Consider the following 22,511-nt stretch of genomic DNA (forward strand, 5'->3'; position numbering starts at 1 on the left):
GTGCCGCCCCCGCGCGCCCCCGACATTGGGCCTCCGCACGAGGCTACAGTGCAGCCATTCCGAGACACTAGGCTCCTCTCCCGTGCAGCCGCTGTCTGCTTGCTTTGCCATCTGTCATCGGTCACTGGCGTGTATCTTATAAACATGATATCCGACTCGGAGTCTCTCATTTCCCCCCTTTCGACGCGAGGCTCCTGCTGCGTCTCCCCCGCGGAGCAATGCGCCATCCGTTGCATCCTCCGCGGCGTCGTCCACGCTCAGAGTCGCGACTAACAACACGATTACCCCGTCAACGCCCGCAAGCACCGTCTCCGAAAGCCGGAGCGTCGGGAGTCCCGACGCTCCGGCTTCTTCAGCCGGTTCACGGGCGGTTTGACTGCGTCGGCGTCATTGAGCCTCAGCTCAAACATGACGTCGCTCTCGCTCGAGACCCGTGTCCACGCCGAGCGTGGCTCCGTCGACGAACTCATACTCGACGTCCATCTCACAACTCTTCGCAAGTCGGCTGATAATGACGACAAGAAAATGCACGGTACGTCTTCCTTCCGGGCTCCAATTCATTATGTACTGATACCGTGTCATAGAGTCTTGAGATCTATCCTCGACAATGATAGGGCAACACGTCGCAATAATCCCGCCGCGATCAACGCTGTTCCCGATGATGAAGTAGTAGATGAACCGCAGCAACAGGTCAACGAGGCCTTTATTGCGTCAACCGAGGGAGATCATGCGCAGCCAAGCCCCAGCAGATCTCCTGTGTAGTACTAGTCCTCGTTCTACTAGTGCTCTTTGTTACGCGTGTATCCAGGGCTCGATTGTAGATTTCATTTCGCCGTATTCATAGAGCATCATTCGGACTGTTCAATGTAGTGCGGGCTGCGTAGACGTGAACCATTCTGCAAATGCAATTGAATACTGTCATCGTGATCGTGGATGGCTGCTTGAATGCTGCTTGAATGCTGTCTGCGATGCAAAAGCCTCACGCACAATGCCTGTGTGCTGCTGACATCAATATGGTTTACACCGAGGTACTATGTTCACGCATGTCAAAAGCACGCGCACCCCACCTCGTAGGCAGCTGGCACACCACCTGTCTGCCACGTACGACTGTCGACACGGTGGGGCCATTTCCTCCTTTTCGTGGCCACCATGTGTCGTCAGCGCGTCTCAGGTGGCAGGTCCATGTATTTCGCGGGCCGCACTCACGTGGACTCCATGTGCCAGCCGACTGGAGGTGTAGGCACTCGCCTTCCGGACGGCGGCACTACGCCTGGTGACCATATAGCCTTCCATTCGCGCAGTGCCGCTGAACATTAACTTTGTTGACTCGACATTCGACAGATAAGCGCTGCAAAGGCCGCCGTACTGACTTCAGCACGCCGTGAGTCATGTGCACGAATCAACTTCGGGAAGCCCGTACAAAGTTCGCATTGCAGCACCGCGAAGTCCTTCATCTGAAAAGAGCTAGAACTTACAGAGTCGAGAAGGCCCAGCAACAGCGTACAGCGAAAACGACCCTGTAGTACGTCAACCGAAGGGGCTGTCATCATGTCGTTCTAGAACAGAACGAGTGTAGCGTCATCTCACTGCGCGCGCGCGCGCGCTGACATCATGATGCTGCGTGCGGTTTGATAGAATGGAGTGCACGAATCAAAGATGTGTCTTCCGGACTAGGAAATTTGCTATGCTTTGCATGCTTGTGCATCTAGAGGCGAAGTCGAACGTTGGATACTATCTTTGCGGTGTGAGGCACTGCGTTCGGACCAACAGCTGAGCGCTGAGCAAAAGCCTGCTTGAGCATGTACTTGCCACAAGATTGATATGCACAAAGAGCGTGGTGGCTGACGTCCGAACGCACAGAGTCTTTTCCATGTCAAGCGCCCTCCGAGGCTCAAAGCTAAGAGCTTGGGCCATAATAATAACAATTCAGTTACTTCTGATTCCAATGACAACGAAGGCGACCCACCTGCTCATCTCTCAGTCTACTTGTATAACCCCACGCTCAGCGGCAACTCAGGCCTCAAACTCTCCCACCCAACAGTAGGGTACAGGATCGCCGCAACATTCCACACGATCGGCTTATCGCTCAGCTGGAAGACGAAGTGGGAGATGAGCATGGACAGCATGGCCTCTGTTGGCACGTCAGATCCCATTTGTATTCTCAGTATGCGGTGCACCCACTCATTTCCATCTCAGCGAACTTAAACCCGCTATGATGGGACTGGTCAGTATCCAAGGGCATCCGAGGTGCACACGAAGGAACAAACGCACATGCACGAACGCTTGCCTGCTGCAAATGTAGTCCTGCCCAAAGTATAGGTCAGCCACGTACGTAGTGGGGCATGGACAACGCACGTACAAATTTGGGTATACACCTGGGATACGGGCCTCCGTAACCGACGTGGGCAAGGACGGCATCCAGCGCTTGGGTCTCCACTCGAGGGAGTCCTCGCCCCACACGGATCTGCTCGCGTTACATCCAAGAAAACCCACGAGGAACTCCGAACCCTTCGGGATAGGGACCTCGGTCATCTCTTGTCCATCCACAGTCCGGATCGGCTCTGACAGAGGTAAAACGGTGTCCTGGGTTGCGCTGGACCGCCAGAGTCGCTGATTGGACACATGCAACGAGATGATCAAGGGGCACTCACACACGAAGCAAGATGCTTGCTGGAGGGTAGCTTCGTTGAAGTTAGCTTGGAGTCGACTAAGGATCAAGACGTATCTCACAGTCGCAGCGTCTCCCGTATAATGCTGTCAAGCAGTGGGAGCCGATTCAAGTCGTCATAAGCTAGATCATCCCCGGCGCGGGATTCTAGCAATTCGTTTCGGAGTCGTTCTTGGTAATCCGGCTTCTGCGCGAGAATATGTAGAACACGTGCAATTGCGTTAGACGTCGTGTCCTGTGCAGCTGCCAAGAAAACCCTGCATCGCGGCCATGAGGATCGCACACTCTATACGAGCGGCATGTCATGCGCACTCACGACATTTGCGCGATCACTTCCTCCTCTGGTAGTCTGTCGTTCACATCTGCACTGGAGTTAGCACGCACTGTGGGGGCGGGAGTGGGTGTGAGTGACCGTAATCATGCGTCATAATATGCACGTACTGAGGATACTGAGGATATCCTTGCCCCGCCCAACCTGCTTCGTTACCTCCGCATCGCCCTTTTCCAGTGCTTCCTTCTTCTCCGCGTAGATCTCTCTCGCTCTCCTGTCCATGGTGTCAACTATATGAACGATGTTACGTGCAGGAGATCCTGCCGGGAAGGCCTGCATGACGCCTCTGCGGAGCCACTTCGGCAGCCCCTCCGAGAGGGAAGCGAGTGTAACGTACTCAAATCACGCCCGCAGATGCAGTGTATCCAATCTCTATTCAGGAGAGTATCGTATACGCATAGGGCATCTTTAGGCAGTAATAGTGAGGTAGTTGAGGCTAAGGTAAGTGCGCTGGCGCGCCATACGAGACGAGAGAGCAAACATAGCCAAACATACATGATAAGATATACTATAACGGGTAGGTCTTGATGACCCCCGAATAGACCCGTTACACTCTCCCCCACTGGACTCGTCTCGCGAGTCCCAGCGAAAGACAATGAAGAGAACATACCATGCATATCTTCTTGTAAGAGATTACTCACCTCAGGTACAGGTAAGATAAACTGTGGGCCGGGTCTCGGAACACAGCAATCTATGTAGCGCCCACAGGGTCTCCGTGAGCTGACTACATCCTGAAAGTACCCGAGATAGAGCAATCAATGTAGTGAACATCCCATATGGATGTACACAGCATGATCTCGTGGGCATTGAGTATGTTCAACCATCTGTGGTAGAACATACTGCAACAGGTATGAAAGAAACATAAAAGAAAAGAAAACATATCATCGCGCCAGCGTACTACTCGCCTGCACCTGAACATACAATGTGTTCAGGCATACAGGAGAGCCTCAAAAAGCGGACTACTACTCTGAGTAGTAGTCACCACCATCATCATCATCATAGTCACCATCCTCGTCATCATAGTCATCATAGTCTTCGGCAGAATATGCAGAAGCACCAGATGCAGACGAGGCCATAGGTGAGCTATGGTCATACGAGTCTGACTCATAATAGTCATCAGAGACTACTACTGAGTCGACCTTGTCATCACCTGGACCACCATCATGTTCCGAAGCCTGAGAGTGCTCGGACTCAACATCATCGTGGTCAGATGGTATGTCAGGGGTGGAATCGTAAGACTCATCACCATCTGATTGACTCCAAGTCGAAGTCGGGACAAATCCACCACCCATGCCATAGAATACTGACCTACCAGCAGTAACATCGACTGCTGGTTGGTAAGTAGCTACGAAGGGCACTGATTGATCCCAGAGCTGAGCATAGACCCATTCACGGAGTGGTCGTAGCAACCGAGGCTCGGACCACGATAGTTCGTAGTCTATCGGCCGCACTTCCACAGCCCGTTGGAAGTGATCGCGGGCTCTCTGAGCCGCTCGGGTGTACGACTCCGGTCGCGGAGACATGTCATTGAGGACATCTCCCCAGTCGAGGCCGCTGACCTTGAGTTCAGCCCATGCCTTCCAGTCCCCAGCTTGCTCGGCCTTCGCAGCCTGAGCCAGCTTGAGTTCGAACCGGTCGGTCACGAAACTGAAACACTCGGCTCGCAGGTGCTCAGCAGTCGGCCACCGAGTATCATCAATATACTCGGAGCGCGCGCCCGCTGTTGGAATGGTACCAATCATGTCGAAGATACCACGCGACATGCTCGGCTTCGAGAATGTCGTCGCAGGTACATGGGTCTGTACATCAAGCCTCGCGCTCGATGTCCAGACCACATGTGTCTCGTCTACTCGTTCCGACCCCAGTACATCGCGACTCGATGTACTGGTATTCGTCCGAGTCAAGCGGTCACGATTTGCCGTGCCGCTCCCTTCCCCCCTTTGGACTGAACCTCCCCAGTAATCGGTGAAGGCGACAGTCTTGTCGCGTACACGCGAGGTTGAATCCTCGTGGATACGGCGATAGCCTGGTCGCGCGGAAGGTTGTTCATGTTCCGTCAGCGGACGTGAGCGTTCTGTCGACGTCGCCGGCCTTGCTGTCGAGTGCGACGAGGTCGGTATGCCCGTCGTGGACATATTGTTCCTCCTCGGACGCGATGTCTGGTCCGTGTGCGTACGGGAAGACGTGGCCACCATGTCTGACGGACGTGGTGACTCAGTCTGTGCTGTACTTGTACTCGTACTCGCCCGCTTGCTAGCTGACGAGTATCGGGCGATGAGCGCCAGGCGTCTTGATTCCAGCTCGGCCATCGAGTACGATGAGGTCAGTACGTCCGGCGACTCGGGCCTACTGTGCCTCGTTGATTGCTCGACGACCCGCTTGGCGGTCTTGGTGGTCGAGGTCGTGCGCGCGTGCGAGGTCGGTTCCTCGTACGTGCGGCGGGTACCTGACGTGTAGGGACTCGACACAGATGCGTCGAGGTTGGACTTGCGTCCGCGCAGGTCTCCGCCATCGCGTCGACTCGTACTCGATGTCGGACGAGCCGTGGATCGTGAAGAAGTCAGTACACCTGGCTCAGGTGTACTGCCCTTCTCGTCTTCGTCCTCGTCCGGATTGACCTTGTCAGCCTTCTCGTTCGTCGAGAAGCTGACCGACTTGCTGGTTTGGGTGTCTGACGCTCTGCCCAGCTTCCTAGTCTTCGACGAAGCTGACGGACGTGAGGACGACAGTACATCCGACAGAATGGGTGTACTGCGTTCCTTCACGCCGTCGTGCTCGCGCGGGGCGGTCTTGTCGCGAGCCTCGCGTGTTGTCGAGGCTAACGTGTGCAGTGGTGTCGACGAGCTCGCTGTGCTCGACGACGGCATCTTGACGGGGGATGTACCGCGCACGTCCGAGGTCGACTCTTTGTGCGCACGGATCGGAGCTTGATCACGTAGTGCGGGGGGCCTGTACCGCTCGTATGAGCTCAAGTGAGACCGCACATCTTGCGCGTGATTCACAGTACTCATTGATGACGATGCTGACGAAGTCAGTACATCCTTCAAGTGGGATGTACTGCCCTTCGCCAGGCTCTCGTCCATCATGACCGAGTGCTTGAGGCTGGACGACACGGTCAGTGTCGAATCCGGAACCTTGCATCCCGTTGACGTAGAGGCGGTCGACGCTGGTGCAGCCTGCGATGTCGATGAGCTGGTCGACGAGCTTTTGAGCACGTTGATCGCGGCGTTGCCACCGGTGTTGGTCTCGCCGTATGCAGCGAGCAAAGGGCTCGCTTTACTCGGCGACGACGTCTTGATGGTGGACGAGTCGGTCGTGCTCAATCGCACGCTGACTGCATCGCTTGACGGTGCCTTGACCGGGCTGGTCTTGCGCCTTGTCGGATTGGGTGTGGTTGGCGAGCTTCTGAGCACGTCGACTACGGCCTGATCGCGAGTGCTCATCGCGCCGGACACGTTGAGCAACGAGCTCGACGTATGCGACGGCGATGTATTGAGGATAGGCGTCGACGAGCTTGCCTCTTTCGTTGTCGATGCGGTGGCAGACGTCGATGCGGATGAGCCGATCGACGTACGTCTGAGCACGTCGATGGCGGTATCATTGCAAGCGTTGGGCTCGCCGTGTACAGTGAGCGAGGGGCTCGCCGTACAAGACGAGTATGTCTTGACGATCCAGTTGGACGCGTCGCGGGGCATGGTCTCCGAGCTGGAGGTCGTGTTGGATCGTATGCCGATCGCGTCGCTGGGCATGACGTTGGCGATGGACGTGTCGGATATGCTCTTGAGTGCGTCCGACAGGTCGCTATTGCTGCGTGAGGTACCCACGACGAGCAACGGGCTCGTCGTGTAGCACTTCGGCTGCGGGATAGGGAGAGCCGGCTGCGAAGGAGGTGCCAGCAGCGAACTGGTTACCCCCGACCAGTGTCCGGCTTTGGTGGTGGAAGCAGACGCGCTGGTCGTGCTTGATTGCACACCGGTCGCATCGCAGGGCCTGGTCTCCGATATGGAGGTTGGCGTACCGCGCACGCACAAGGTCGGGTCCTCGTACGTGCGGCGGGTACCCGACGCATAGCGACTCAATGCGGACGCGTCGGGGTCGGGCCTGCGTGGACGTGTGTCTTCACCATCGGCACGGCCTGCAGTGGACACCAAGTCCTTGCTGGTCCGTGCACCAGGTGGAATGTCCGACTGCAGTACCATCGACAGAGCTTTCGAGCGTGACGAAGCCAGTACATCCATTGATCCGGATGTACTGCACTTCTTCGCGTCTTCATGCTCGTCCTGATTGACGGTGCCGAACGTGCACGTTGTCGACTCGCATGCGGGCATTGATGTCGACGAGCTGGTCGACAAGCTTCTGAGCGCGTCGATCGCGTCGTCGTTGTCGTGGGTGCGAGCCTTGTGGTGTACGTGGAGCGAGGAGGCTGCTGACGAAGTCAGTACATCCTTCAGGTTGGATGTACTGTCCGTCGTCGAGCACTTGTCCCGGTCAGTCTCGTCGAGTACGTTGGCTGACAAGCTCTGTGTGCTCGACAAACCTGTCTTGATGATGGAGATGGACGCGCCGAGCGTGCTTGATTGCACTCCGGCTGCGTCGCCGGGCGTAGCAGTGACGATGGTCTTGCACCTTGACGGAGGAGACGTCGTCGACGTGCTTTGAGGTACGTCGACGGCAACCTGGTCAAAGTTGCGAGTGTTCGTCTTGGCGGTGGAGACGGATGCGTCGGACATGCATGATCGCATGCCGACGGTCTCGCTCAGTGTAGCTTGAACCGAGCTTGACTTGCACATAATGGGGTCAAACTATCGGTTTGTTACCCGGCCACCCGACATGATATTCACTTATTGTTGCCCGGCCACCCGACGTCGGCCGACGGTTCAACTCAGCCGTCATTACCCGCGTCGGCCGATGCATGGAACTTCCGGCTACCCTCGGATGGGCCGACGAGTTGGATGGGGGGTGTTTCCAACCAGGGCTCACAGGGTGTGTGCGGATTGACATTCTGTATTGTCATCACCCACGGGTCGGCCGATGGTATGATTCGTCGGCGTTCACGGAGCGGCCGACGGTCAAATCTCACCATATACACCCGGTCGGCCGAGGGTCTGACGGATGGGTCTGTACCGAGTCGGCCGGTGGTTGGACAAGATGCTGCTCCCACAGCGGCCGGTCATAAGACAAGCCGTGACAGTCCGGTCGGCCGACCACCCGGGGATCCGCATACTGGAATTCTTTGTGATTCATCCAATTTGTCTTGGCCTCACTGTTGCCCGGTTGGCCGACATCGCACCCGTATCAATGCTCCTATTGTTGCTGGACAGCTGGCGACATGTTCTATATGATACATCATGTTCTATATGATACATGGACTTCAATCTGTGCGGCCGACATTTGACTACTGCCAACAATCGGTGCGTGACGGCCGGCGTCCGATCACATCGTTGTAACCCTGCCGGCCAACATATTGTCAACCGGCTAATACCTGAGTGTCGTGCGGTCGCGAACTCGGCCGGGCTTCAGCCGAACGTATTTACTTCCACTAAACATTTGCCAGCCCGCTCCCTCTCTGTTCCTTTCCTTAGTGTTGGCTGGTTTGTCAGTTTAGCCATCCCAAACACCACCAGTGTGCATCCTCAGCATTTCGGATGGAGCCCGGTTGTGCCCGAATGCTGACGTTCCAATTACTATTGAATCGTGATAAGGTACCGCCGGAAAGTTCGGCCCGGGCTCCCATCATGCCCTGATCACAAGGAGACCTGCCCGATCTCCCGGGCATATAACACCATTAATAGACACTTACCAGCCACAGCTTTTGCGTGTGACTGTTGTACAAACTATACAGACCCTGTGAAAATCCCATCAAACCTTCCCGCATGATCAACACAATCTCCTCCCGCCATGTCCGCCGACAGTCTCGACATTCGCGCGGCCAATTATATGATTGCACTGTATGAGTATAGACTAGCTTACTTGGCTGGCACCGCTGGGCAGAATCTGTCGCCCGCGCCGGACGCCGACTTTAGTGTGGAAATGATCGGCCAGGCACACCAAATGGTCGAAATTATTAAGGAAGCCTTTCTTCGTCGAAGTGAGTATGGTGTATGTGTTGGCGACACACCTAAGCTCACTGCAAAGCCAAGTTTTTGTGAATTGGAATGCAGAGGATTATGCGGAGGCTATCCCGGCGGAAATCTCTGACCGGACAATGCCGCGCCTTCATCGCGCCATGAAGGAATTCCCGCCCCTCGAACTCGGCGACGGTATTTTTACACAGCCCGCCACCGTCGTCGATGCACTGGGGCATGTTCTGCTTTGGTACCTGCCTGGTATCATAACGGCCGAGCAGCAGGCGAGCGTTATACCTTCCCTGCTTATGGTGATGCTAATAAACACACCGTGCAGCTTAAGATATGGGAAAATACGTTTCTACTCAATCCAATGCTCGCAAAGTCTCGTGGGCAGGCTTCGACAACATGGCGGAATCACCCGGACAACTTCGCGGCAACCGGACAATGGCAAAGCCTGGATCCCGGGTGCATATCTTTCTCCCCGGGTTGGTACCAGCAAGGTCACCAGGTATGCAGCAGTGCGCACCAGCAGTGCCGGACTGATGTTGTCTCCCCCAGGGCACTACATATCCGCCACAGGTGTCCTCAACTTTATCGGAGGAACAATCTCCCGGCCGGGATTGGTTCCGGGCAATGACAGAGCAGCACGCCCTCATTGCGGGCATGCTCCGGATAATTCATCCGGAGTTGCATGCTATGGGCTATGCGGCGCTCGCCTCAACTCGGATTTGTCCCGACATTGCGGACGTGCTCCCCTTGTGGGGTACTCCATTCAATGCCATGTCCGTTATCACCAACCGCCGATCGCCCCTCCACCTTGACCGAATGTCGGCAAAGGATTGGTACGATCTCCTCATCACGATTGGTGGGGACAACGACACGGTATTAGAGCTCCCGACCCTCGGCCTCACCTTACAGTACGCCGGCGGGTGCGCGGCTTTGTTCTCCGGGGCCCTAATCCCTCACTCCGTATCACATTCCAATAGGGAGAGGCTTTGCGTTGTATACTACCTTAGACCCCAAGTACACAAATGGGCGAAGGTGAAGAAGACCAGTTGGCTGACAGTCGACTTTTAGCTAGGTATTAGATATGTTCGTTTGTAGCATGACCGAATACATGATGAACCTGTGTGCCTCGTCCGCGTTATTGAACCATGACAGTGTAGGAAGAGGACACGTCCGCGATCGGGCGTCCGACCTCGGGTGTCCGACATCGGGCGTCCGACATCGGGCGTCCGACATCGGGCGTCCGACATCGGGCGTCCGCGGTCGGGCGTCCGCGGTCGGGCGTCCGCGGTCGGGCGGCCGCGGTCGGACGCCCGAAGTGTTGGGAAATTCGGACAGCGGTAAATATACAAGGAGGCCGTTTGTATTACCGTCCAAGGTACATGATACCATATGCAGTCTCAGCATCATTCTGGAGCATTTTGAACATATGTCGCCGCTGACGGCACACCTCCGCATACCCAGGATACCTTCCGCTCTTCCGGTGGGCGGCATGGTCTGCCCACCGTTTCATCTCGTACTCAAAGTATCTCCGGACAGAATCCAGCTCTCGGCGGAGGATATTGTCCTCTTCTTCGGCTCGCTCGAACTGTGACCGTGCTCGGAACCAATGCACACGGTGTACTGTAAAAAATCATGACTCTGTAGATGTACTGTGACCGGCAACCTGCTTACATTCCGTCATTGTCTCATTTGCGTTCATATCGCCTTGAACATCCGTCGTCCATATCCAGGGTAGCCGGGTATGTCGCTGCCCCCTCTGGTTCGGTTCTACAATTGCTGTGCTGACCTTCAAATCGTCAGGCACCAATTTTTGGTACTTTCGAAGTGTTGACGTTGTTGCTCCGAGCACTGTCATCGCATGCCGCACCTTCCTGTACATACGGGCCTGGTGTTCCACTCCTTTCTGAACGGCATGCACATCCGCCCACGCCCGTGTCTTCCGCGACTGAGACTTGGCATCGCGCACCTTCGCTCGCATTACAAACGACTTTTGGCTGAGCAATATCCGCAATTGGTGCAAGATGTCGTTCGCTTGCCCGATTCGTAGCTCCAGTTCCGCTTTTGCATATGGCTGCACGTCCGTAGTCTTGATCGTGTCGACAGAGTAGGACGATGGAAGTGACAACGGCCGCCACTCCGCTGCCCTCCCATCTCGCTTTCTTGATTTCGGAGTAGAAGCCGGGACATTGCCTGTTACGTTGGGTCCGGCGGCTGCTTGGCCGTTGTTCTGCATGTCTTCCCAGTCGGATAGGTCACCGTTGTCATCGATAACCTCGGTATGCTGCCGACCGTCGTCCCATTCGTTCGTACCCACAATCTCCTCCCCCTTCCTTAGGAAGCGCTCGATCCGGAGTTCGAGCCGTTTTCTCTGTTTTGCGATGTTCAAACGCTGCTCTGCCGTTGTCTTTGTCCCATAGGCCCTTACTACCCGCTGCAGCGCGATTCTGTCGGAGTGTGAGCGTTGAATGTCGGGCGGCGGGATTGTAATTACGCACTGTGCATCCTCAATCCTCATTCCCTCAACCATCCACTCCGCTGCTCCGACGATGGTGTTGTTATCGCCTTCTTTTTCGGTCAGACCGATTTGTATTTCCGCCCTTGACGGAGCTACTCTACATGTCAGCGATCAGTGGTGTAATATCCGCCACCCGCCACCCACCATGCTGGCCCTGAACCTCAAATGCGTCCATCACTGATACATCCTTCACACGCTTTTTGTGGGCTTCCGCGACCGCTGACATCCATTGAGCCAGGATGTCGGCTTCGATCCCGGCTTCCTGGTCCTCCAGCGCCTCTCGGAAGCTCTCAAGGAGTACCCGGTTTGCGGCAATGCGCTTCTTCAATGCTGGGACTGGAAGGGGGTGAGAACCTGCAACACCGGACAGTTGATTTGCTTCCCGCACCTAATGAGACCATTTTCCGCCAATTCCAGTCGTTCATATGACGGTCAAGAGTTTCTTGCCGATGCGACGTCGCCATCGTCCGAGTACTTCCGAACACCTTACCCAATGGAGACCACATCGTTTGACGATCTCCCCATCCACTTGTCCGGCGCCGCGCATGAACGTCGGGGCGTACTCGAGGAGGCACTTCAACTGGTGGCCATGTACATGGAACAAGCCGATGCCGAGGTAAAGGGTAAGGCCCCGCGGCATCCGGAGCCGCGGACCGTCCTTGAAGCGTTTTGGAAGGTGCACCCCATACTGACACATCACGTCGTACAGCACGATGGCGTTCCGAATGCCGTCCGATCGGTAACTCATAGCTTCCGACAGCGTGTAATCCATGTTCTTCTGCCGCTCACCGGCCTGGAAGTTGACAACCGCATGTGGAAAGAAACATCCGTGCCGTGAGCAAGCCGTGGCCCCAATTCCCGTAGACTGTAATTTGTGGCGGTGAGCATTGGCCCGAGCGATAGCTTGGTGGTCATTGCATGTCGGTTTCTTGTACTGAATCAGCACAACCCTCAACACAACTTTCACCACACGCACCATTTTTATATCAGTGGATGACTTCAAATGAGGTGCTAATTCTTCATCCGTCACCATGAACGCCTTCCCGGGCATAAGCGGAACATCGTTTCCCGGCTTCCGCATCTTCATATGCTCGGCGGAGAAGTTACCGTCCATGACATAGCCTCGAGCGTAAATGTACCTGTCCGTACGTTCAATTGCTGCTCGCGGCTTACGGCCCGGTCACTCACGCATTCGGGTCACTGTCCCAGTCATCTGGAATGTTCACTCCGGGCTGTGGGCAGGCAGCACAAAATAGTGCAAGGTCGCCCGTGCCCGGTTCGCCCCGCCATGTCGGCCCGAATCCGAACTGCATCATAGCCCGGAGAAGCGTCCATTGTCTTGTTGCACGAATGAATTCCGCATAGCGATCCTGCAGTGTGCTAATGAACAAGGCGAACCGTCCGCAAGGGTGACATGACTTACCGGCACACGATGCGGGAATGCCGGATTGGTCTTCCGGCGAAGTCGGCGATAATAGTTCATCGCGGACGTCTTGCATTCGAGATTGTCGAGGAGGAAGTCATCCAGAACGTCGAAGGTAAAACACGTTTTGACATTCAGCTGGCTTGCCGGGTAAAGCCCGGCCTGGAGGAGCTGACCGCGAATTGACTCCGCCTGAGGGCAACGGCAGCATTCGACGCGGAGGAAGTGCACGGCGGACGTATCGACAATTGTCATATGCATTTCCGGAGCCCGCTCAACCCCGGCCGCATCACGCAGGGGATCACCGAGGGTTTCCTCATCCTCTTCACCACTGTCGGATTCATTGCAAGAATCGTCATCCGACCAGTCACTCTCATTGTCGGGCTCGTCAACACACGGACATGGAGCGCCTTCGTGACCGAGGTGAATGCGAAGGCCTAGGGTTCGAAGCCAGGAAGGGGCCCAGAAACCCGCATTGGTCCATTGCTCCAGGCGATGGAAAGGCAGGCGGGCGTGCTCCCGCAGGCAGCATGAATCGCAGAGCACCGGCCGGCCGAAGCAAGAGAGGCACTTCCACTCTGCGGACCCAGCCGAGCATTTGTCGCATGTCGCTTGGCCGGTATCGTCGGGTGTCGGTGGGGCATGGGCAGTGTACATGTGCCGCAGATACTCATCCCGGTACTCAAGCCAAGCTGTCATCATGTCCGGTTGGGTCTACCCAATTGTTAGCCGCCTTGCCGATATGCGGATGTGCATTAATCCCACCTTTGGGGCCCGGGCACGGCGCTGTGGTTGGTGGGGGCCCGACGGAAGAGGCGGTGGAGTGGAAGGCCCGACAGGGTGATCGGGCGGGTCGACGGTTGACTGCGGTGTCCACAGGCCCTTCGACCGACGTGTTGTCGGTGCCGACGGTTTAGAGCCCTTCGATTGACTTGCAGTCGGTCCCGACGCTTTAGAGCCCTTCGATTGACCTGCGGTCGGTGCCGACGGTGTCGCTGAGGACTTTGGTGTGGATGGGCCTTCGTCCGGTAAGACTACAAGTCGTGTCCTGAGTCCTCTTGAGGTCTGTTTCCGTTGTATCTCGACTTCTTGAACTTTGGGGGAGCTGCATCGTCGCTTTACCCTGGGCTTCGCCATCGTGCAGCAGGTGGGTAGTGGACAAGGTCGCTCGACAGACTTGGGGAATGACTGTGCCGGAAACGTGTTCACCTTGAGGATACCGCACCCTCGGCTAGCTCCCTCCGAGTTGCTCGGACATGGCCGCCGGGCTGGCGAGTTATGTTGTGATTGGTGTCTGTGGAAAGCTGCATTCAAATATGCTGCTGTGGCGTAGTGTGTCTAATATCGGAAACTCGACATGGCCCAATATTCACAGATATTGTCGCATCATAGCCGACGAGAAGTTACGGGCGCCTAGTTCCATGAGGCAAACGCATGGGAGGTGCAGCGTCCAGCTGGGACTGTGTGCGCTGTCACCATAGCTCTCTCCACCCACCATGCCGGCCACATCGTATACTCCTGGTGAACTCCTCATCCTGCGTAGCTTCCTCCCGGAGTGGAAGGCGGGTGACTCAAATGACCGTAAAGATGTCCGCTCGCGTGCCGTCGAGAAGTTGGAGGCCCACCGGGGAAAGCCGTTGAAGAAGGAGGGAAAAAAGGTACGTAGGTTGTCGTGCAGTGCGGATACATTGTATAATGAATAATCAGGCTGTTCGGGCTTGGTTTTACAATGCCGCACCTGTTAAGAACAAGAAACGGAAAGACCGTCCTGCTGTGTTCGGCCGGCGGCTCAACTGGCACCGTGTGGTAGCTTGGCACATGCCCGCGGAGTTGGATGAGAAGATGGCTGCGACTGGGGTCACCCACGGAGACAAGGACTTTCTCGCGACTTATCAAAAGGAGCTGCGCAATCTGGCCAACAGTCTGCCCCGGGCGAAACAGCGGGAGTACAAGCAGGAGGCCGTCCGATGGAACTCGGAAGGTCAACCTCATGAATTGCAGGACCGGAACATCGTTCGGAAGAGCGAAGCGGTCATGTTAGACTTCGCAAATTACGTCTGGAGGAACTTCGGCATGCGTGTGTTCGTCCACGCTGTTTACAAATCCCTGGAAGGGAAACCGTGTTTAATCGAGTGAGTACCACCTTGTAATTGACTCCATATATTCTCATCCTTCCGTTATCACCAGCTTTGATTGCAACGACCTTGTCGACCCCAACGCCCAGCGTGCAGCGGGTCGGGTGAAATTCAAGGACATGTACCCCGACTACAAACGTGCGGACGGGTTCCGAGATCTATTCAAGGACTATGGGCACAAATTGTTCGGTACGTGAATGGCCTGCACCATGTCCTGGCTAGTCCGGGTAGCTCATGCACAATGTCCTCATTGCAGCGGGCGAGGACTTATCGGAGGAGAGTGATGCGGATGTCAGGGCGAGTAAGCGGGGTGTGCCGAAGATTGACTGGGAGATGTACGATGACAACACCCCCTGTATGCCCCACCACGGCGCCGAGTGCTTCAAAAATCTACGGAACAAGAAGGCTTTTATTTCTGACTTCGTCCGGCTTCATTACGGTATGCATCCAATCTGTGTGATATCATTGGGTGCTGACAGTGATGCAACAGTGGCCTATACAAATATGCCGAAGTTGAAAGTCCCCTGGGTCGCTCTCCAGGCGACTCCGGAGAAGCTTCTCGAGGCCGGGTCGCTTCCTAACGGTGTCACCCTCCAAGAACCGTCGCATCTGAAACAGGCGGAGGTTGACTCTCTTATCGCACACTGGCGTACAAGGGCTAATTCCTCACGGCTTGCCTTTGTGATGCGTTTCATTGCCTACCGAAACCATCAAAGCGAAATCGTGTCTCTGGAGCATGAGGAGCCGAGGACTGCTTCCCGCCGCGCTGCCCGGAGGCACGCCCGCGCCGTCAGTCGTCCCCCGTCCGAAGGGTCGTCGGTCGAATACACGTCCCTCAAAGCGTGCTAGCGTGTCTCCGGCGAAAGACAGTGATGCTTCCGACGGTGATGATGAGCGGGAGAATCAACCCGGACGCCAGTCGGATGAAGGATACAGTGGCGAGGATATCGCCAGCCAACATGATTCATCTAACAAGGAATCGTCGTCCTCTTCGTCGACGTCCCATTCATCAAGCTCGTCAAGTGGCAGCGATCCCGCTACCCCGCCCCCCCTCCTCACGAGCAAGAAAGGTCGGCCGCCCTGCCTTCGCCGGGAGCCTCGCCACAACCCCTGGCGAACCTGCAATCGGAGCTTGACGTCGACATGTTGACGGTAAAGCAAAGTCCGCATTCTGACATCCTGCCCGCATCAGACACGGGCATCCCATCCGCTGTGTCGTCGCCAATCCTGCAACCAGTCTTCGTCCCGGTGGATCGGAAAGGCAAGGGACGAGCTGATCGCCCTTTTCCGTCCGATCTTTTTAGTCCGGCGCCATCTCATCGTCCGGCGACACGGCCGAATGTGAAGCGACGAACGGTGCCTTCAAGTTGACATCGGGTCTCGTTATCGAGCGCATGAGCAGTCCACTCCATCAGGGCAGCCCCGAGCCGCGGTCGGATTCGCCTTGTCCGCCACCGCGGGTGGTGCCCCGTCAGCGTCGGGCGGATGGGATCGGTGCCGGACCATCCCAACCGTTCACTACAGCCTCATTGTCCGTTGAGCGCAATAGTGCTGCACGCTTACCGTCCGTGCTTTTGGCAAAGACCGCTCGCCCAGGCAAGCCGCTGCCACACAATGCAATGCGCCGTACGGCTCGCATGGCCTCCACAGGACCTTCGGGTACAACTGGTGTACCGATGGCGGTCGCATCGCCTTCAGTGACCCGGGCGGACGGCGGTGATCCAGGGCCATAAATCGCCTGTCGTCGCCATCGTCAGCGGACCCAGATGACGTTTGTGAGATTGAGATCGGGGCTCCTGCCAAAATGGGGGACGACATGTTCGATCGGCTACGGTTCCTACGGGAACTGTCAAGAAGCAAATACTATTGTGCGCTGTTGGAAGTCATTGCACCGTTGGTACGCTTCCGCATTGTGAGTGTGTACTCTCCATGCTGAGCAATGATATCCTGGCAGTCACACGCCGGATCTTGGCATACGACCAAGACTTGGGAATGGGGTATGTGGTCCTACCGCAAGTCTCATTGCCCGCCCGCTGTCCACACGAACGCAACCGAGATCAGAGCATTCAAGTCGTGGCTCACCCGGATAACGACGAGCATGAAGGACACTTCCATCAGTGTCGATGAGGCACTGACCGTCGCCCTGACCATAGGAATGCTGCTGCACGATCTAGAAATGGCGTTATCGAGTAATCGCGATAAGTACAATTTGCCGGAACATGTACTTCAGACACTCCACGACCATGATTTCGTCAAGGAGCGCCTCCTTTATGCCTGCAAGGCATTGGCTCGAGAATGGCGGGAGGTTCCTCAGCGGACGAAGCGACTTATGAATCCTCCGGGCACCGGATCCGATGCTTCCGCAATCGGCGCGAGGATCAGGAAGCGTGGCCGCAAAGGGGTGCATGGGTCTCCTAAGGAGGAGCAGCGGGTTACCAAAAAGCTTCGCCGTGGTTAGATTTCCCTGTACATATGACACAACATGGGTGGTGTATACATGTGCAGGAGAGGCTGGACGTCAATGGAGTTCATTCCTCCATAATTATTGAATGTATACTGAGTGACTTGTATAACTATTGAGTATGCGATTGTGGTCGTCAGACCTCCTTCATCCGACCTCGTTCGTCCGACCTCGGGCGTCCGACCTCGGGCGTCCGACCTCGGGCGTCCGCTCGGGCGTCCGCTGTCGGGCGTCCGCTGTCGGGCGTCCGCTGTCGGGCGTCCGCGGTCGGGCGTCCGATCGGCATCCCTGACATGAGAACTGCGCTTACTGTCCGTTACCCCGGGATAGTATTCCATTGGAAGGAACATTCAATATAATTTCTTATAACGGCCTCGCACTCGGCGAGCCCACTGTGTACTCATTCGCCTGGCATACAGTATCATACAACGCGTATAGGGTACAACAACATCGAAGGACATAAGTGCTACTCAGCCGTGCCGGGACACATTACGGGCACGGCTGCGGGCCCGCACATTCTGGGGGGCGCTGTTGACCGGCACTTCGCGTGCCGCGCGCGGACGGTCATAGCACCTGTTAGAGTCGAAGTCAGTCGTCGGGAGCGAACGGCACAACCGAGTCGGTACTCACATCGCAAGCGGAAGGACAAGGTATTGCTCCGACATGCTGAAGTACTGAAGGTCCTTCACAGCAAACACATCGTGCCCAGCAGCCTCGTTGGCAGCCTGCACGAATGTGTCCCGAAGCTGCTCCTGCGCTTTGTCTTCGAGGATGCGACGGAAGTGTCTCTTCTGATCCTCCCACGCTGTGATGATCACGGCGGTTTCGCCTGCTTGCCGAGGAGCCCTATATTATCGGGGGGGGGTCAATAATGCATCCGAAAAATGGGGCGGGTACGCACAGCTCACTGGTGCAACGCGGTGAGTCTCTGGGAGCGAGCGCACCCACTCGATTAATAGACGATGTCGTGCGAGACATCGTCATACGCGCCGGGCTCCTCATCCGCCGGGGTATCCTGGAGGTGCTGCTCACCCCACCTCTTCACCCAGAAATCGTGGACACTGCTCTCGGGCAGTATGTAGCCCCCAATCATGCCCATCCTGTGGATGGATAAGTCAGTCGATGCGAACGCTTGCCAGTGTGTCGTGGAACTTACCTGAATCTGTTCGGGTGCACCTGCCTAGATTGCCGGTGATAGATAAGATGCTGTCGCGATCTATATTATGATGGCCCTGACTCTGTGCCTGACAAATCACATGACTAATACCCACGCTGCTTGCTTCTGCCGTGTTCCGATATCCGTGGGCCTGCGCCAGTAGGCGTGCGGGAGCCGATGTCAGACTGAGTTCGGGCGTGTGAGCGTTGCTTTCAAAGACAATGTCACGCATACCGGATTCTTCCCCCGTGTTCCGCTAACCCGTGGCCTCAGGCGAAGGCCGTTTGGTAGCGCATGACAAGCTGAGTTCGGCCGTGTGAGGTATGCTCCGCAAGAGAGCGGACGAAAGGCGGGGACAGCTACGGAGCTTCCGATGGCGAGGATACGTCTCCATTGCGAAGCCGGCGATAAGGGAATATCTGTGCGAAACTCGGGTGTGGAGTCCCCACACCATGAGAAAGAAAACAGCGGGAATGAGTCATTGTGCTCAATCAGCATGTCTCTTGACCATTGCTGAAGCCGCATCACAACGCCCGAAGGCCAAATGCCGCCTTCTGCATGACTCAGGCGACTATCCAAACTGTGCTCTCCATCCGTGCATCGCTTCCGAGAGAACCTATTGGCCGAGAATCATTGCATTCGTGCAATCATGTTCAGAGCTGGATACATCCATATATAAGAAGGTGGGCATTGTCGTTAAGCAGCAGCCGACGTGCAACACTCGTGCAGCATCGACAATCATGAACACGGTAAGCGGTGATGCCTCGGACGCATGCGGGCAGCAACCCTAACGCCCTGTAGGTCTCATTTGACGGACATGTCGATCTCGACAATCGCCTCAGGCAAATCTTCAACCACTGGCGGACGTGTCCTACTTCTAGCCAATACTCCACCTACGGAGCGTGGAACAAGTACCTCTCCGTGCGTTTTAGGCACGACATGGTCAAGCCCCAGGAACCGCTTCGCCCGTCCGTTCCGGGGCAGGATGTTCTTGATGTTCTTCACCGCCGCCGGGGCAACGCGGAGCTGGCTGCTGCTGCCGAAGTGCTCAGCCACGGTGCTCCCGTGAGCACCGACTACACGGGTATGTGGTCGGTGTTTCACTTTCAGGGCATCCGCTCACCTGCTGCAGGTGGACTCGTTTTCAAGCGGCAGAAGAGCGGCACGAAGATGCCCGACTTTGTCGTCGCGTCGTACTACGGTCTTGAGATCGGCACCAACGAGCTGAAGCCCGAGCTTCCACGCCTTGTCGTGGAAATAGGCTCGCTCGACGAGGGCAAGACGACACCGACAGCGGCCCATCGCAAGGCTATCTTGACGCAGCTCAAGGGGTACCTCATGCGGATCGCGCTCAACATTCCGATAACATCCGCCGACTTCCCTTACGGCGTCGCCATCGTTGGCACGGAGGCGGCATGGATCCGTCCATACCGAAGCGGCGGCGGCGGCATTGGTTGGGCGTTCGTCGGTGGTGTGAATGGCGGTAAGGGAGATTGGGGGAGTATTTACGACCACAAGTTCCGGGCCCAGATCGATCAGCTGGTGCAGCGCAGCGAGGCAGACGCCATCGCTCATGCGCGTCTGTCCCGGGAGATGCTTGAAACTCCCGAGGCCTTCTTGGTGGCTGCGGAGGGTGACCCTGACGAGGCCGATGGCAGCGACGACGATCCCGAGGATGATGAGGGCGACGGCGAGGGTGGCGAGGGCAGCGACGGGGAGCGGGAGGCGCAACAGGATGAGGAGGATGAAGACGACACCGAGGATGAGGGCGAGGAGGTCGAGGTCGAGTCCGAGGATGAGGATTGACACTCCTATTGCCGCCAACGATTGTTCCACCTATCCATCTTCTGTGTCGTATAAATATTGGTGATTGGAGCTACCGAATATGGGCATGAGAAAGGCAACACAGACAAGAGAAAGCGAGGTAACGAACGTATCCATACAGCCCAAGCCGAGGATCCGACGTCGGACGCCCGACGTCGGACGCCCGCGGTCGGACGCCCGAGGTCGGACGCATGATCTCGGACCGCGTGGTCGCGCATGCCCTGCTATGCACGTGCTTGTGGCGAGTGTGAGAAATATGGCCACAATGGCTTGATCGCATGTCCATTACGTACCCTCCTATCTCCTCTCATCTCATCTCTCAATCGCAATTCTCACCACCTCCGAAGTCCTTTCCATGGCCGTCCCCACCGCGCAAGACTACGACAATGTCTGCGACAACGAGGCCCTTCCAATGGCGAAGGCAGCATTTGTCAGCTGGCAAGACAACCGAAGCACAGCTGAAGCCAATGCGCAGCTTGTGAAATCGATGGTAGAACCTCGGTGCAATGGCATGGAGTGAAGGGCTGATACGTTTCTTGTTCAGTGCATGGCTGCGCTCACGACGGGGCTCAAGCGTCTTTCCGACGAGAACACCCAGACGGCGCTAGGTATTACGGATGCCATGGCCCGCTTTTGGGATATCGTGGGTGGCGCGGAGGAATCGGGGGAAGCGACACTTTCACGTTTGAGTGACATAGTGATCCCAAAAGCGAGCCGAGAGCCGGAGCCCCTCATTCAGGTACCGCCGGGTGTTGCGTGGATGTCCGCGAAGCATGCGGTCGAGGATGGTATGTGTATCTGGCATGAGTATGGTTTCGGCTACTGAGGGAAACACCAGGCACTGGGCTTCTCCCACCGGGCGAGGTCTCGATGTCCGCGTTTCGCACTCAAGTCCATGACACGCTTGCAGCGGAGACCAGTCGGGTGGAGGCAGTGGATGAGATGGTGGAGGCTCAGATAGCCGAATGTGAGGCGGATGAAGCTGCCATGAATCGTGAGGAGATGCTCCACAGCCAGGAGGCGAGTATGTTTCGTTCTCCCATTGATACAGCCATTGACATGTCCGTCGGCAGCACGTCGGACACTCCCTGTACCGACTGAACCTACGCCTCCTCCCCTCGCTCGTCATGCCAGTTCCAAAAAGTCCCACAGGTGTTGCCGCTGAGCGCGGACGGCAACATGCAGAAGGTGCTCGACCAAGGAGGAGATCGAATTCCTCCATGAGTGCATTGCCGCGCTGAAAGCCACAACGAGTATATGGACGAATACATCTCTGCCGAGATCAGGTTCTGGGAATCGGCCGTGGCGGCAATGAGCGGAACGTCCATGACTGGTATGCGAGGGGTGCCGAGCACCCTGTCATGGAAGACACGGCATACTTTACACAAAACTACACGGAGTTCGTTAGTGTACACGACATGTAGGATGGGTTACGCTTTGGTGCTGGATCTGTAGAACGGTTGTAACAGAGCTTCCTTATTTACAAAACACTGCCGAAATACCTGACGCTTCATATGCCTACCCACGGAACTGACGCATCACACACACCCATGTCTTCTGCAGCTAGCGAACACTTATATACACAGGTGGGTGACAACCGGACAAACCGCATCCGCTGTGGGCACCCAATGCCGTCCGCCGCTGTCGGACGCCCGCTGTCGGGCGCCCGCTGTCGACGACGACCGATGTCGGACGCCCGCTGTCGGACGCCCACCGTCGGGCGCCCGAGCTCGAAGCCTGAGGGCGGATGCCCCGTATCGCTCGCCTGTCAAGTGGTGCGGATGGACCGACAGCGGTGACATGGTAGGCTGATTGTTGGGCATCGCATTAAGGCTATGTGTCATTGAACTAGTTCCCGCCATACATGTACATACAGGACATATTCCCATTCATTCAGTTTGAGGTGACATTTTGACTGTGT

At 56.4% G+C, this 22,511-nt stretch overlaps 9 protein-coding genes across 9 annotated transcripts; 5 read left to right on the forward strand and 4 right to left on the reverse strand.

The window, feature by feature from the left end:
- Window positions 1–408: 408 nt before the first annotated feature.
- On the forward strand, window positions 409–762 carry B0H18DRAFT_1125986 (uncharacterized protein; the record flags this gene model as incomplete). The annotated part of the gene is made up of 2 exons (XM_048035093.1): window positions 409–532; window positions 587–762. The coding sequence occupies 2 exons, from the start codon at window positions 409–411 to the stop codon at window positions 760–762; spliced, it is 300 nt and encodes a 99-aa protein (XP_047886223.1).
- A 1,220-nt stretch (window positions 763–1,982) lies between these two features.
- Window positions 1,983–3,221, reverse strand: B0H18DRAFT_1125987 (cytochrome P450; the record flags this gene model as incomplete). Its single annotated transcript, XM_048035094.1, has 8 exons — window positions 1,983–2,131; window positions 2,182–2,210; window positions 2,272–2,304; window positions 2,360–2,593; window positions 2,652–2,681; window positions 2,731–2,925; window positions 2,985–3,051; window positions 3,110–3,221. 8 exons carry the CDS (start codon window positions 3,219–3,221, stop codon window positions 1,983–1,985), a joined length of 849 nt encoding a protein of 282 aa, XP_047886224.1.
- A 740-nt stretch (window positions 3,222–3,961) lies between these two features.
- On the reverse strand, window positions 3,962–7,729 carry B0H18DRAFT_1125988 (uncharacterized protein; the record flags this gene model as incomplete). The annotated part of the gene is made up of 1 exon (XM_048035095.1): window positions 3,962–7,729. One exon carries the CDS (start codon window positions 7,727–7,729, stop codon window positions 3,962–3,964), a length of 3,768 nt encoding a protein of 1,255 aa, XP_047886225.1.
- Window positions 7,730–8,897: 1,168 nt separating this feature from the next.
- Window positions 8,898–10,144, forward strand: B0H18DRAFT_1125989 (uncharacterized protein; the record flags this gene model as incomplete). The annotated part of the gene is made up of 5 exons (XM_048035096.1): window positions 8,898–9,087; window positions 9,161–9,354; window positions 9,402–9,575; window positions 9,626–9,996; window positions 10,054–10,144. 5 exons carry the CDS (start codon window positions 8,898–8,900, stop codon window positions 10,142–10,144), a joined length of 1,020 nt encoding a protein of 339 aa, XP_047886226.1.
- Window positions 10,145–10,439: 295 nt separating this feature from the next.
- Window positions 10,440–14,151, reverse strand: B0H18DRAFT_1125990 (uncharacterized protein; the record flags this gene model as incomplete). The annotated part of the gene is made up of 9 exons (XM_048035097.1): window positions 10,440–10,696; window positions 10,748–11,520; window positions 11,572–11,683; window positions 11,736–11,979; window positions 12,082–12,519; window positions 12,568–12,730; window positions 12,780–12,961; window positions 13,015–13,728; window positions 13,780–14,151. 9 exons carry the CDS (start codon window positions 14,149–14,151, stop codon window positions 10,440–10,442), a joined length of 3,255 nt encoding a protein of 1,084 aa, XP_047886227.1.
- Window positions 14,152–14,510: 359 nt separating this feature from the next.
- On the forward strand, window positions 14,511–15,998 carry B0H18DRAFT_960146 (uncharacterized protein; the record flags this gene model as incomplete). The annotated part of the gene is made up of 5 exons (XM_048042914.1): window positions 14,511–14,672; window positions 14,722–15,146; window positions 15,202–15,338; window positions 15,406–15,588; window positions 15,640–15,998. 5 exons carry the CDS (start codon window positions 14,511–14,513, stop codon window positions 15,996–15,998), a joined length of 1,266 nt encoding a protein of 421 aa, XP_047886228.1.
- A 955-nt stretch (window positions 15,999–16,953) lies between these two features.
- B0H18DRAFT_960147 (uncharacterized protein) lies at window positions 16,954–17,607 on the forward strand (the record flags this gene model as incomplete). The annotated part of the gene is made up of 2 exons (XM_048042915.1): window positions 16,954–17,061; window positions 17,104–17,607. 2 exons carry the CDS (start codon window positions 16,954–16,956, stop codon window positions 17,605–17,607), a joined length of 612 nt encoding a protein of 203 aa, XP_047886229.1.
- Window positions 17,608–18,080: 473 nt separating this feature from the next.
- Window positions 18,081–18,709, reverse strand: B0H18DRAFT_960148 (uncharacterized protein; the record flags this gene model as incomplete). Its single annotated transcript, XM_048042916.1, has 4 exons — window positions 18,081–18,183; window positions 18,241–18,456; window positions 18,519–18,538; window positions 18,572–18,709. 4 exons carry the CDS (start codon window positions 18,707–18,709, stop codon window positions 18,081–18,083), a joined length of 477 nt encoding a protein of 158 aa, XP_047886230.1.
- Window positions 18,710–20,945: 2,236 nt separating this feature from the next.
- B0H18DRAFT_1125995 (uncharacterized protein) lies at window positions 20,946–21,691 on the forward strand (the record flags this gene model as incomplete). Its single annotated transcript, XM_048035098.1, has 3 exons — window positions 20,946–21,080; window positions 21,135–21,378; window positions 21,429–21,691. 3 exons carry the CDS (start codon window positions 20,946–20,948, stop codon window positions 21,689–21,691), a joined length of 642 nt encoding a protein of 213 aa, XP_047886231.1.
- Between the last annotated feature and the right edge of the window lie 820 nt (window positions 21,692–22,511).

This window comes from Fomitopsis serialis, assembly GCF_022376445.1.
Source record: "Fomitopsis serialis strain Sig1Antser10 chromosome Unknown B0H18scaffold_176, whole genome shotgun sequence".
Lineage (NCBI taxonomy): Eukaryota > Fungi > Basidiomycota > Agaricomycetes > Polyporales > Fomitopsidaceae > Fomitopsis > Fomitopsis serialis.